The sequence below is a fragment of the Myotis daubentonii genome, chromosome 14 (genome assembly GCF_963259705.1).
Source record: "Myotis daubentonii chromosome 14, mMyoDau2.1, whole genome shotgun sequence".
NCBI lineage: Eukaryota > Metazoa > Chordata > Mammalia > Chiroptera > Vespertilionidae > Myotis > Myotis daubentonii.
Genome location: NC_081853.1, coordinates 15,519,693 through 15,534,797, shown reverse-complemented (window position 1 = coordinate 15,534,797; position 15,105 = coordinate 15,519,693). Strand labels below are relative to the sequence as shown.

General features: G+C 49.5%; 1 protein-coding gene across 5 annotated transcripts in view; it reads right to left on the bottom strand.

Annotated features, from left to right (window-relative positions):
- The window catches only part of ARHGEF3 (Rho guanine nucleotide exchange factor 3), a 288,364-nt gene that overhangs the window by 141,710 nt on the left and 131,549 nt on the right, over positions 1 to 15,105 (bottom strand). The window contains exon 1 of one of the 5 annotated variants that reach the window (XM_059663244.1): positions 11,449 to 11,561. The exons of 3 other annotated variants lie outside the window; for them this stretch is intronic. In XM_059663244.1, coding sequence (XP_059519227.1) covers positions 11,449 to 11,499 — 51 coding nt within the window. In that variant the 5' untranslated portion in view covers positions 11,500 to 11,561. Of the gene's footprint in view, positions 1 to 11,448; positions 11,562 to 15,105 lie in introns of those variants that run through there. One more of the 5 variants, XM_059663246.1, reaches the window with a different exon arrangement.

The following is a 15,105-nucleotide window of genomic DNA, read 5'->3' as shown; positions in this document are numbered from 1 at the left end:
ATACGTACACACAGTGGGGGCTTGTTATTCGCGGTGGTTAAGTTCTATAAGTCTCCGTGAGCAATAAGTTAGTGAATGCTGAACTACTGCTCCTAGAGGAAATAGGGGGGTAAGTTCCTGCCACCCTCTGGTCACAATATTTCCATCAACCATTTCAAGACATGTGTCTGGTTGTGTGTGTGTTTATTTAATGTATATTTTTGATTAACTTTGAACTCATGGCCCATAGCAAGTTATAGAACTTGCGCCAGAAGGCAGCCCATCTACCAGGTGTACTTGCTCTGTGAGGCACCCCGCAGCCTCCCGTGCCCAGGAACCCTGGGCAGCGTGGCAGCACTGCAGTCAGGGGCATTGTAAACAGTGCAGTTAACCAAAAACACAAAAATGAGAAAAGCATGGCACCAAAAAGACCATGAAAAAGAAGATACTTGCTTACAGTCTGAGAAGTGGAACAAGAAGGCAGTGTTGCCTGGTCAGCCCTCAGCTGGGAAGGTGCATGTCTGGTGACTCAAATGTTCACTGCTCTGTTCCTGTGCGTGAATGGCTGCAAAGGCGCTGTGAGTACTGATTTGGGGTTTACAAATAAATTTCCGTAAGTAGGCAAATACAGAATCTGTGAATACTGAGGACTGACATATGCATGTATATTTATATGAGTGTGTGTGTATGTGTGTGTGTGTGAGTGTTTGTGTGTGTGTGTGTGTGTGTGTGTGTGTGTGTGTGTGTGTACAATTCAGAGCTTAGTATCTTATGCTCCAAGGTGGGGAGTGGGTGTAAGAGTGATGGTGGGGTAGGGGTTAAAACAGCCAGATGCTATTTCACACCCACTGGATCCCATTTAGAAGTGGGATAATTCTAGGGGCTGGAGAAATGGGGACTCTCATGCAGGGCTGGAGGGAGGGTCCAGGTGAGAGCGCAACCTGCCATCATCCAGCCAAGCTGAAGATGCATGTGCCTTGCTGCCCAGCACTCCGCTTGTAGAGAGACACTCTAGGGCAGTGATGGCGAACCTATGACATGCGTGTCAGAGGTGACACGCGAACTCATTTTTTGGTTGATTTTTCTTTGTTAAATGGCATTTAAATATATAAAATAAATATCAAAAATATAAGTCTTTTTTTACTATGGTTGAAAATATAAGAAAATTTCTATAGGTGACACAGCACCAGAGTTAAGTTAAGGTTTTTCAAAATGCTGACACGCCGAGCTCAAAAGGTTCGCCATCACTGGTCTAGGGCAACTCCTGCATGTGGCTGGAGGTGGCGTGTGCATGGATGTTCAGGATGTTCATAACAGCAAAGGACAGAAATAACAGACATGTCTATTAGTGCAGAAATAGGGCACAGGGCATGCACTGACATTCCCACCAATCAAAACCGATCCATCCATCCAGCTTCCCCTGTCACACATACCTGCCCACACCATTTCGTTGCACTCAGACACATAAGGCGCACTCCTGCTCCGGCACTGCCGCTCATGCCTGCTCCCCGACTCACGCTGGGATAGCTGCATTTGCTCCCCGGCAGTTTCTTTTGGTCCAACCAGAATTACAAACACACAGGACCTCTTTGCCTCTAGACCAATAGTTCTCAAATTTTTTGTTTGTTTGTTTTAATCTCAGGACATCTCTATACTTTTAAAAGTCATTGCGCTCCAAGAGCTTTTGTTTATGTGATTTATATCAATATTTGCAGTATTAGAAAATAAAATTAAGAAATTAAAAAAAATTTTTTTTTCAAAAAAGAATCGTTACTTCCTTTTTTAAAAAATTCTGACCTGAGGACGTGTGTGTGTGTGTGTGTGTGTGTGTGTGTGTGTGTGTTTATGAATTTAGAGAACAAAACAGAGAGAGAGAAACACTAACTGGTTGCCTCCCATACATGTTCCAACCCAGGATCGAACTTGCAACCTGGGTATATGTCCTGCTTGGGAATCAAACCCGTGATGACACTCCAACCAACCGAGCCACACGGTCTAGGGCCATTATTACTTTTACTAGTGACCCAGTGCATGGATTCATGCACATTGAAAGGAAATTAATTAGAAGGTGGCCAGCAAGGCAGGACTGGGCCAGACGGGCCAGACATGCCCTGGAGCCAACCTCCTTCAGTCCCTCCCCAGCATCTGCGGAGTGAGTGGGGTCCCTCTGGCAGGTGGGGTCCCTTGGCCTGGCCTGCAGGGATCAAGGGGTCCCAGAGAGCAAGAGGGCACTCTTGCAAAGCTGCTATCATACAGGATGTGGCACACAAATGCAAGTGTACAGTAACCAGATTCGGGCCGACAGTGCCCCAGCAACAACATAACCCCCGGCCAAAGGTAGAATTGTGCGGGCCCCACGAGGAATCGGGCTCCTTCCTCTCTGGTTTCAGAGTGTGTCACCCGAGAACCACCACTGCCAAGTCACTGCAGCTCGGCAGCAAGCATCTGCCCCCTGGTGGTCAGTGCGCGTCATAGCAACCGGTTGGACAGGAGGAGGGACACTTAGCATATTAGCCTTTTATAGTATAGACTAGAGGCCTGGTGCATAAAAATTTGTGCACTCGGGGGGAAGGGGGGCCCCTCAGCCCGGCCTGTGCCCTCTCACAGTCTGGGACCCCTCGGGAGATAACGCCCTGCTGGCTTAGGCCTGCTCCCGGGTGGCAGAGGGCAGGCCCAATCCCTAGGTGCAGCCCCTGGTCGGGCTCAGGGTAGGGCCGATTGGGGGGTTGGGGCACCGCCCCCTGTCACACTCAAGGCAGGGTCAATGGGGAGGTTGCGGTGCCACCCCCTGTCACGCACAGAGCAGGGCCCATCAGGGGGGTTGGGGCTCCGTACCCTGTCACACACAGAGCAGGGTCAATCAGGGGGTTGGGGAGCTCCCCCCTGTCATGCACAGAGCAGGGCTGATCAGGGGGTTGAGGAGCTCCCCCCTGTCACTCACAGAGTAGGGCCGATAGGGGAGTTGGGGCACCACCCCCTGTCACACTCAGGGCAGGGCAGATCAGGGGGTTGGGGCCCCGCCCTCTATCACCCACAGAGCAGGGCCGATCAGGGGGTTGGGACGCCACCACTGTCACACTCAGGGCAGGCCCGATGGGGAGGTTATGGCTCTACCCCATCACACACAGAGCAGGGCCCGTGGGGGGGTTTGGGGCGCCCCCCTCTATCACCCACAGAGCAGGGCCGAACAGGTGGTTGGGGCGCCGCCACTCTCACACTCAGGACAGGGCCAATGGGGAGGTTATGGCTCTACCCCGTCACACACAGAGCAGGGCCTGTGGGGGGTGGGGGGGTTGGGGCGCCGCACCCTGTCACACACAGAGCAGGGCCAATCAGGGGGTTGAGGCGCCGCACCCTGTCACACACAGAGCCGCAGGGCGATCAGGGGGTTGGGGCGCCTTCCCCTGTCATGAACAGAGCAGGGCGGATAGGGAGGTTGTGACCCCGGCCCCTGTCACACACAGAGCTGCAGGGCGATCAGGGGGTTTGGGCGCTGCCCCCTGTCACGCTGATCCCGGTGCTGGGAGACATATTACCCTCTTACTATATAGGGTAGAGGCTTGGTGCATGGGTGGGGCTGGCTGGTTTGCCCTGAAGGGTGTCCTGAATCAGGGTGGGGGTCCCCACTGGGGTGCCTGGCCAGCCTGGGTGAGGGGATGATGGCTGTTTGCAGCTGGTCACACACCATTCAGGATGGGGGTCCCCACTGGGGTGCCTGGCCAGCCTGGGTGAGGGGATGATGGCTGTTTGCAGCTGGTCACACACCCTTCAGGGTGGGGGTCCCCACTGGGGTGCCTGGCCAGCCTGGGTGAAGGGCTGAGGGCTGTTTTCAGGCCGACTGAAGCTCCTAACTGCTCCTTTTTTTCTTTTTTTATTCTGGGCCAGCTTTAGCTCTGGCTCCAGCTCTGAGGCTTCTGCTGCTGAAAGAAGGTATCTGGTTTGTTTCGGTTCTATAATCGAAACACTGTATAAGTCCAGCTCTAAGATCCCGGCCTCGCTGAAAGCAGGTTTCTGGGGTTTTGTTTAGCTTCTATATTCGTTACAATGTTTCTTAAACTGCAGGCTCAGAGGCCGGCAAAGCAGGCGGGGAGCATTGGTTTCCTCTGTCACTGAAGCAAGCAAGCCTCATGTTAGTTTCAAGCTGCCTGGCTGCCGGCCGCCATCTTGGCTGGCAGTTAATTTGCATATCTCGCTGATTAGCCAAAGGGAAGGGTAGCGGTCGTACGCCAATTACCATGTTTCTCTTTTATTAGATAGGGTAGATAGATAGATAGGTAGGTAGGTAGATAGATAGATAGATAGATAGATAGATAGATAGATAGATAGATAGATAGATAATAGCCCCTTATATCCTTAGGCTTTCTTGCCAGATGCCTTTGGAGCAGGTACTTTCTGGGCTGGAGCGTTCGGGCCCTTCTGAGCTTTGGGAGGTGCTGCCTTCTGGCTTGCAGCTTGCAGGGCAGGAACCTTCTGGGCTGCAGCCTTCTTGTCTACAGCGCTCACCTTTGCTGCTGGAACCTTTGCAGTAGCAGCACCGTTAGCAGCAGGTGCTTTTTGGGAGAAGCTTTCAGGAGAGCTGCCTTTTGAAGCTTCCTAACTTGAAGCTTGACTATTCACTTCCTTATTTTCTTGGCCTTCATGACTTTGTAATGAACAAAACCTGTCTTCTTGGCTTTTTTCCCTGGCTTCAATCTTCCTGACCCACCTCGTGGCTGCCCACTTTGTACTGATATCTGCCTTCTGCCAGGCTTATCAAACATTCTTCTAGCGGGCACTGTGTGGGAACCTTTCACAATCCAGCCCAAAGGTCACCTCCTCTAGGAAGCCCTCTCGATTCACCCTTCCCTTGGAGTTTTCTCTATGTATGTTTTAGATATTTATTTTTTGAGCAGATAATTCAAGTGACTGAAATTCCAAAATTTGTCATTGTACGGTATATCCTTAGGAGGCACCACTGTGATCAGTTTCTTTTACATCTGTCCAGAGCTGCTCTAGACAAAAATAAGTCATTTCTTTAACCCAGTGGCATCATACCACATGCACTACATGCACTGCTCAACACTATACAGTGGGGCCTTGACTTACGAGTTTAATTAGTTCCGTGACGGAGCTTGTAACGCAAATTATTCATATGTCAAATCAATTTTCACCATTACAATGAATTGAATGCTGGGCTGATGTTATGGCGTTCACTGTGACGTTCGCTGGGCCAACTAGCGGTTGGGTATCTGAAGCTGGCTCGTAACCCGAATTTAAGCTCGCAACTCAAAGCAAAAAACTGGCCGAGAGACGGCTCGTAACTCAAAAAACTCGTTAGTCAGGACACCTGTAAGTCAAGGCCCCACTGTACCTTGGACAGCCTTCCGCACCATCAAATAAATATTGGCTTCAAATTTTACAACAGTTGCAAATTGCATTTTAAAAATGTACCATAACTTATTTAACTAGTCCCCTAATGACTAGCTATGTATGTGGTTTCCAATCTTTTGCTACAGCAAAAATCCTTCTACATAAGTTACTCTACACATAAAAGGCTGCAATGTTCAGGATGGAACTGCTGGGCCAAAGGCAATGTACATTTGTAATTTTCACAAACATTGCCAAATTGCCCTCCCTTGATAAAGGCCATTCTAACTTATTCTCCTACTGGCCATGCGTGAAAGGTCCTGTTACCCATGCCAAACAGTGTTATCAAACTGTTTAATCTCTGCCAATGTGGTAAATGAAAAACAATACTTTGATCAAGTTTAATGAGTAATTAGTATTTTGCTAGTACGACCAGATCTCTAGAGTCGCACTGTCCAGTATGATAGCTATGAGGTGCATGTAGCTGTTTAGATTTAAGTGGTTTCTGTAGGAGACAATGCAGATATAAAATATTACCATCATCATAGTTCTGCTGGGTGCTGCTGCTCTAGATCTGCACGCTCCAGAGGCTACTGTGAGCCACGTGTACCGAGCACTTGAAATGCGGCGAGTGAACTCAGAGGTGTTTAAACGTTATTGACACACACTTGATTTTGAAAACTTAGTATGAAAAAGAAAGTAAAATGTCCTCTTTATAAATGTTTTTATTAGCAGGGATCTCACTTTATTTTTTAAAACCTTTTGTTGGAGAGAGAGAGAGAGAGAGAGAGAGAGAGAGAGAGAGAGAGAGAGAGAGAGAGAGAAACAGCAATCAGTTGCCTCCCATAAGCTCCCGGGTATGTGCCCTGACTGGGAATCGAACCCACCACCACCTTTTGGTGCATGGGATGATGCTCCAACCACCTGAGCCATTGATGGCCAGGGCCTTAATAATTTTTATACTGATCTCATGTTGAAATGCTAATATTTGGATGCATGTATTGGGTTAAATGCATCATTAAAATTAATTTCGTGTATTTTAAGGTGGCTACTAGGAAAGTTAAAATGACATCTATGGCATGTGTTTTTCAGAGGGCACAGGGTTCTGCTGTTGAGACCCGGATTTTAGCATTCTTCTTTTTACACAGAAGTAAGTGTAGCTAACTAACTACTATTGCTACAAAGAAGAACAGATTCACCGGACTCTTATTTTCCTCCTCGTCCTTCCCTGTGCCATGCAGACAGGGTGGGCACAAGCGGAGAAAGGGCGGCGATGATCCTGATGATGAAATATCAGCCCTGAAACAAACCAGTACACTTCCCACCTGGGTGGCCCCAGCAGGAACCAGGGCCACTGCTGACCCTGAGCAGGGACTGATTTCCTGGCTGCTGCTGAAACAATGCACCCGAGAACAAAGTGCCTTCGAAACTAAGAATAGAAGAATGGCTCCAAATAAGAGTTCCAGGACGGTGCAGGAACCAACCCCGCCCCTGCCGCCTTCCACCCTTGGCTTGACCTGACCCCCTGGCTTGACAAATGTCCCTCCCTGTTTCCACCCAACCATCCCGCACTCTCAGCAGTCTGTACACACAGCTCTGGGTGAGGGCTGAGGGACAAAGTGGAAGAGATGACAAGGGCTCTGCCCTAAAGGACCCACACCACAATGGTCCCACAGTGGAGACTTGGCATTTATGTCAGCCATGTCTTTGTAATGTGAGCCATGAAACTGATAGGTCAGAATGAAGACCGTTTTTTTAACCAGGTACTGGTAGAATGACACCTAATTGTATCTGAGCATAAGTCATCTGCTCGGAGGAAAATATTATTATTATTATTATTATTATTATTAACAGTTGTGTGCCTTTGGGCAAGTGAATTAACCTCTACAGGTCTCCATTTTATTGTCTACTTAGAGGCCCAGTGCACGAATTCGTTCATGGGTAGGGTCTGGCCAGGGGGAGGGGTCGCGGGTGGTTGGAGGGCCAGCCCTGCCCCTGATTGGGGTGGGGGGTCCAACTGGGGGCGGGGCTGGCCGGGGGGGCGGGGGGGAAGGGCCGCAGGCAGTTGGCCGGCCAGCCCCGCCCCCTGGTCGAACTCCTGGTTAAACTCCTGGTCGAGGGGACAATTTGCATATTAGCCTTTTATTAGATAGGATAACATGAGCATAAAAATAAATACTTGTTATTTTCTGCCACTGAGTTTGGGGTGGTTGTTGCTCAGCAAAAGTGGGCTGAGACAATCTCCTTTACCCTCATCCAGAGATTGCAGGCAGAGAGTGGCTTTGGCTTCTCTTCTCATTAAGGTGGGATTTCAGCAATTGGGTCATTCTGTGGCTCTCTCCATTCCATTTTCTCTGGGCTGGTAAAGTCCCACTCAAAGAAGACAGCAGGGGCGACCAACACCCATATTTTGGCCATCTTGGTACCTGGCACTGAGTCACGCACCAAGCTGGTTCTCAGGCAGTGTTTGATGGGTGAAAGGATCGGCCCTGTTCGTCTGGTGGGATGAGCACTGTCAAAATCACCAGCAGCAGCAACCTGGCCTCAGGCACTCAGAGCCACTGGCTCCACAGTCCCCAAAGTGTGGGAAGTGGACGTACTGGTGACACAATATCATGTCAGACCACATGCTGTAGACCTGGGTGCATCTATTACGATGTGTTTTAGGGAACACATTATAGTGTTTAGTAACGTCAGGATTATTATTGCTGAAGATCAGCCCAAGTTAAAAAACAAGTAGCGAATTTAAAGAAAAACAGTAAGTAAAAGATAACAGAACGAGTGGTATGTGGATATGGGAAACATCACTGAAGTTTAGGAAACACTGGCCCATATCAAGTCTCATTTCCCTACAAATCACAATCATAATCATCGCTGGCATTTTTTGAGCACTGACAAGATGCACTAGCTTTAAGGGTTTCACAGATATTTTGTAAACTCCTAGTGTCTGAGGCGGATACTAGCGTCATTTCCATTTTGCAGGGAAGGTACCTGAGGCCCAAGGGGTAAGGAACTTGGCGACGTCAAGTGGCAGTGAGGGTCAGAACCCCGGCTGTCACCCTCCACGATCCACGTTCTTAACAGTCACGCCTCTACTGGAGAATCTGGCACCCAGGGAAGGTCAGCACTGCCCAAGGTGAACCCCAACACCTAGAACTTGAACCCCAAACTCCTGACTCCCAGCCAGTGCTCCATGAGGAGCACTTTGGCGAGAGCATTTGGAGCTTGTGGCAGTGGCTGCATGGGGTCTGCAAGGAACAAGGGAGAGAGGCGGTAAACTCCCCCAGCAAGACGCGGAAGGGAAAAGATGGGGACATAAACCTGCCAAACAGGCAGGTGCTCGAGGCGTGAGAAGCTAGAATATGGACAAACTTATTCGGGGCGGACGGAGCGAAGGGGCTGCTTTCTGAGCTCTCCCCACGGGACCCACGCTCAGGGCAGCATCGGGAGCTGGTTTCCCTGAGTGACAGCCACACAGTCTATATTTAGGTCCTAGAGTCACTCATTGTTTCTGTCCTGGTGGACACTCGGGGTCAGCACCCTGACCTCGCCCCCTCCGAGTCACCTCTGAGTGTTTCATCAAGAGAGGCCTTTTTAGGATCTGGTTTGAATCAACTTCCCCTTCGTGGCTCCCACTTGGCGTTCTGGGAAAGCTGTAAAAACATGGCTGGAATCGGCACTTTAAAACGAAGCACTGACCTTCTGTGGAATATGCTGCTTCCTTCCCTCCACAAAATCAAACTAGGGCCATCCTTACCGTAGGATAGAAGGTGTCTCACAGCCCTGTTGTTGCTAAGCCCTTATGCACACACGAAGAATTCTTTTTTTCTGGTAGCAACCAACACATTTTGTGGTCAGTAAGACCTGGGACATAAATCACTTTTGCTGAGTACTGACTCTGTGCTAGGCACCATCAGGAGTCATTTCATTTACCCCTCATGGCAATCCTAAAGGTAGACACTATTTATTATTACCATGTTACGGAGGAGGAAACAGATCCACAGAGGTTTGATAACACACATAGGCTTGCACGGCTACTAAGAGGCAAAGCTGGGACTCAGACCTAAATCTCTGTGGTTTAAAAGCCAGGCCCTTAACCATCACACTCTATCATTTTCCCACAGATACAGAACCAGCGTGGCCAAATCTCGGAGGATGAATGCATGAGATCTGTAAAGGGCTTCTCCCCGCCCTTACTCACCCTCCACATCCAATTACCAAGTGTCCCTCCCACATCCAGCCCAACTCCTCCAGTCCTTTCCTGGAGACTCTCAGAGCCAAGAAATAAAAAATTCATTTAATAATATTTTCAAGAGCAGAATAAAGGTCAGTAGCTAGCCAGACAATTACATTTTGAGTTCCAGTGATATTCTTGGGAAACGTGCACTTAAAAGCACTCATTAAATCATTTGACTTTAAAATAGGGAAGATATGAGAACTATATTTTACTTTTTGGACAAGATATCTGCATACCTAAGATTCATATCAGAGCTAAAATGAGTTTAGAGACATGTCCGTTTGAGAGGTGGAGAAACTGAGTCCGGAGAAGGTGGTGACGTGTCACCAAGACCTCTTATGTCGGTGTTAATTGGACCACGGCAAACATCCACCAGAATAGGCTGATCTGCCAAATTACTGAAAAGTAAAGTGTCACCGGAGATGCTGCATGTGACAGATGTGGGAAGGGGCCCATCATTAAAACCATCATGTAGCGCGCAATGGCTAAGAGTGTCATTTCTGGATCCCTTCTGCCTGAATTTGAAGTCTGACCCCCTACTGACCAGCTAGGTGACCTTGGGCAAATTAAATTACTTGTCTTCTCTAAGCCTCAGTTTTACCATCTGCAAAATGGTAATGATACTAATAGCCAAACCCCACAGTGCTATAAGAATTTCATGAGCTAACGCGAGTAAAGTGCTTAGTAACGTGAAAAGTATCTAATTACACGTTAGCTATTATTGTACTATTTCCTAGCACTGTTGCACTGAAATGTGGTGAATCATTTTAAATGTTGTCCATTTACATATCTCAAAGGCTCAAAAGTTATTCTTTATCAGGTGAGCAAATAGCTAGGTGAGATGGGAAAGAAGATAAATGATGAAACCACCCAAATCACATGAAAAGACTAAAAAAGTCATTCTTTTTTGGGTGAGCAAATAGCTTGGTGAGTGAGATGGGAATGAAGATATGCAATGAGACCACCCAAATCACATGAAAAGACTAAAAAACATAAAAATGTATGTCTATAATGGTCATGCACAAAAGAGTTGGAATTAGTATTACAATTCTGAGAGGAACAGAAAAAGCAATGGGCATTTCCTTTAGAATACAGTTTTGGCTTCTCCAAAGCTTTAATTCTCACCCACAAACAAACAAACAAACAAATGAATAAAAGGGGCAGAGAGAGTAAGCCTCAGGGCTCCTAATCAGCCCATAGAAATCCAGCGTTTTCAGCCTCTCCTGAAATAACCCATGCCAGGCACCCACACTCTTGATGGGAACACCAGCGCGTCAGAGTCTCCGCTGATATTATCTGACTTCATCTTCCTGATGATGAATATATTCAAAACACCAGGATTACTTTAAGGAAACCTACAAAAAAAGGTTGCTCCGAGAAGAAGGAACTCCCAAAACTGAGTTCAGCCATCTTCCAACACAAAGAAGAGAAGATCTTGGAAATCCACTTTGTGATCCAAACAAACAAAACAGAAGGCAGATACACCCTTCCTGCTTCCCCATTAACTGAAAACAGGTCTCATAAAAATTAATATACCAGCCTCGTGGGGCGAAGCGTGAAAGGCCCACCTCCCCTTGCTCTCCTCCAATCACAGATGCTCAAGGACACGCCGACACCTGGGCGCTCCGCTTAACTCACCATCCCCACCAAGCTCAACCAGTTGTGGTCTTAAACTCAACCGCACGCTCTTTTCTGATTCAGACTAAAGTGAGGCAGAAGTCTGCCTCCACCATTCCAGGTGTTTTTAACAGCAGCTTCCTGCTCAGTTTCTTGGGAGAGAAAAAGACAGCTGTGCCCTCCTACACCTCAGCTCCTGGCACCGCTCGGCCAGGCCTGGGTGGGCGTTGGGAGCTGGTCCAGCCCCAGCTCAGCTGCAGGGAGCTTACCTGAGCTCGGACAAAGAAGCAACACCACACCATGGGGCGCTCCGACCTCATCCACGCGGGAGTCCCCCGCCCCTCGCTGTGGCGGAGCCCTGCGGACGGGATACTCCAAGCAGAGTAGAGCATGGTTTCCCTCCTGAAGGAACTCCTCCCCCTACTTGGGCTGCATGACAGGAAGTGACAGGGGCGATCAGTTACAAGTGACAGGAGCTGAGAACCACACCAGCCAAGAGCTCCGGCGGTTTCTTCGCCCGCTGCCTCTGCGGCTGCTGCTTCTTCGGAGCACGCTAGCTTTGGGCATTCAAAGGGACACAAGAAATTCGGTTCCTGGCTGACAATCCCAGCCTGTAAGAAAGAAACCATGTTCCCTGGGTCCCCACCTAAAGCCACGCTGGGCATTTTGGCAGCTCTGAAGGGTGAGCTGCTAGGACATCCTGCCCCCACTCTGCAGCTTTGCAGACCAAACGCTGGGGTGAAGTGAAGAGAGAAGGAGCGCTGGGAGGAGAGTTTGGGGTATTCAAAGAGAAATCAATAGCCCACGTGAACTTCACCCAAAAGTCGGAGGCCCTGCCTGGACACAGAGCCCACACTGAGTCCCAATTTCACAACTCAGTACATGAGAGCAGTGGTAAGCACCGCACCCATCCGCTGCTTTCTTTTTTTCTTAGGCAAATGTTCTCCTCAGAGCTTCTTCAAAACAGCTGCTTCTGGAAACCTCCCTTTCAGCTTCTGACATGGATGACAAGAGGCCTGACTGCTCTTCTCAGCGTTATTATGGAAATAACTCTTGGCTGGCGTTTCTCATTTGATGAGCTGGGGACCTCACCAGACTGAACACCTTGCCCCAGTTCCCAGCCTTTTACAAAACCCAGATTCTCTGGGTGAGAAAGGCGGTTTCACAGTGAACTACAAGGTTTCAGATGAAAACTATGTCCATTCATCCCCTCCCCGCAAACAAATCAACACCCTCGCCCTGCATAGTGGCGGTGAGCCTCAAGCCCAAGGAGGCATCGCTCCAGTGTAGTTTCAATCTTTTATCTTTATTTTTTAGTTCCCTAAAGAGGTAATATTTGAATCGCAAAAATCTTTTTTTTTCTTTGATTTTTAAAAAGGGAGAGGGAGGGGGAAGGGGGAGAGAGAGAGAGAGATTGAGAGATTGAGAGAGAGAGAGAAGCATCAATGTGAGAGCGAAACACTGATGATTGGCTGCACGCCCCAGACCTGGGAATCAAGCCCACAGCATGGGCCTATGCCCTGACTAGGAATCGAACCAGCAATCCCTTTGTGCAGGCGATGACGCCAAACCAACAGCCACACTGGCCAGGGTGCAAAATTCTTTCTAATTGCAACTTCAGGCTGCAAAGATTTATCCCAGAGTTTCCAAAGGCATCCTTATAAAGGCACAGACTTTTTAAGAGCTTTTACCTATCTTAGCCCTGTGTAAAGTGGGGAGCCCAATGAAGAAAGAGGGTTCATTTGAACAAGATTCAATCCAAAACTCAGCTTCCAGGCTTACAAGAAAGCAGCTTTCCCTACTCTCTCAGGCTAGTGGCTGGACCCCTAAGATAGGGCCTCTGGAGTGAGCCTTCTGCCCTGTCCATACGTGGATGCACCGGGCTCTGGTAGTAACAAGGATGAACTGCTGATGACCAAGAATAAAATAAATGCTGCCAGGAACTTGCAAAAAGTGTCGAGGGGGCCAAGAAATAAGTGAGCCTGGCAAATGCATTTTTTTATGGGGACAAAGTCTGGGAAGGTTTCTCAGAGCAAGAGACACATGGGCAGAATTCTGAGGGTGTTCTAGGCAGAAGAACTGAGAACAGCAGGGCGAGGTGCAGAACCACAGAGCGCTGTGGAAGGAAAGCAAATGCTTTGAAAGCACTGCTCTGCCAGCTTGGGTTTTGCTTCAAGGAGCATGGGGGGTGGGGGGTGGGGTGGAGGAGAGGGGGGTATCTGTTTGAGAAAGAAGGAAGTGAAATCACTGTGAAAGGTTCAGGCCTTTCAGGCAAGCTTCTGTGTCACCTCAAGACCCACATGCAGTCCCTACTAGGTCTGGCACCCAGGAAACACTCAGTAACGTGTGCACATCAAACAGCAGGGTCCACAAAAGGTGGGTTTCGGCTCGGCCTTGGGATCCCCTGCTTCCCAAAGCTTGACTCCCCGCACAGCAGGGGGGCGGGGGGCAGCCAAGGGGAGGCATTCCTGAGAAGGCCTCTTGCTCCAGCCTCCTGCACAGAAAGGGCCTGAACGTGAACAGGCCGGTAACAACCTGCGGCTCCCCAGCTTTGGTTCATGAAGCAGCTCAGCTAACGAAGAATGTCAGTCCCCCGAGGACCCATGGAGGTTCCCATGCACCCAAACTGGCCACTCTGTGGAGCCCGGCGTCCAAGGTCAGGACCCAAAGGAAATCTGAGATCACCGCGGCACACTGGGGGTGGGGGAGGCACATTCACATGAACTAATCCTAGAATGATGAGGCCTAACTTCCGGCTGCTGCCTGACCGAGAATGGAGAACCGAAACCCGTGGGTGGCAGCCCTTCGTGGAAGAGGTGACACTGGAGTGGGCTCTGGGGCAGGTAGCGGGGGAGGGGGAGGAAGGAAGGAGAACCAGCAGGCGCCCTGGCAGGGCAGCGGGCAGCCTGCGAAAAGGAAGGAAGGAACGGGGCACGGCCGTTTCCTCTGATGCTCCTGCTCTGATGCTCCTGCTCTGACCAGAGGCAACCACCCCCGCCATGAAGCCGGACCCGCAGAAGGCACGGGAGGAGCATGTCAGCGGGGAGAGGCTCCTGCCCGCAGGACTCAAGGCCGGTCTGAGCTTCATAACGGGAGCTTTTAAAGGGACAGGAATGTGGGTTTCTGTGTGGCATCAAGGACCCCACCAAGCAGTCAAACATGGTTCTCTACTGAATTCTAAGTGTGTAAACTTAGTATCACGGTAACACATTCAAACCACACGGAAGCATATAAAGCGAAAAGCGAGTCTTCCCAAAGAAGACGCCCCACTCCAATCCCACCGGCCCACGTGGAACTTAACACCCATGTCAGAGCCCGATGTAGATAAGGGGGCACCCAGCCAAATGCTGTCAGGGCTGGCGGTCAGACACCTGAGAGGCAAGGCTGGGTGGGCACTGGGGCACCGCTGGCACCGCTGGCCTTAGGTCAGTTCCAGCTTGTTGGGGTCCCGAGGGACTACTGGCCCAGGGTGACCAGACATTACTGTTTTTCAAGAGAAGCTGGAAATTCCAGGTTTTATATAAAAATCTCCCAAATTTTAAATGCTGGCAACTAATTCCTCATTTTTTAAACTACCACACAAAACACAGTTGCTGGCTAGGTTTTTTAAAATATATTTTTATTGATTTCAGAGAGGAAGGTAGTGGGAGAGAGAGATAGAAACATCAATGATGAGAGAGAATCACTGACCGGCTGCCTCCTGCACGCCCCTACTGGGGATCGAGCCCGCAACCCAGGCATGTGCACTAACCTGACTGGGAATCGAACCGTGACTTCCTGGTTCATAGTTGATGCTCAACCACTGAGCTACTCCTCTGGCCAGGCATTGCTGGCTAGATTTGACCCGAGGGCCACCAGTTTGCAACCTCTGGTTGTGATCCTTCTAGACATTTCCTTCTGAACACATAGGTTGCTGGGTATAACAT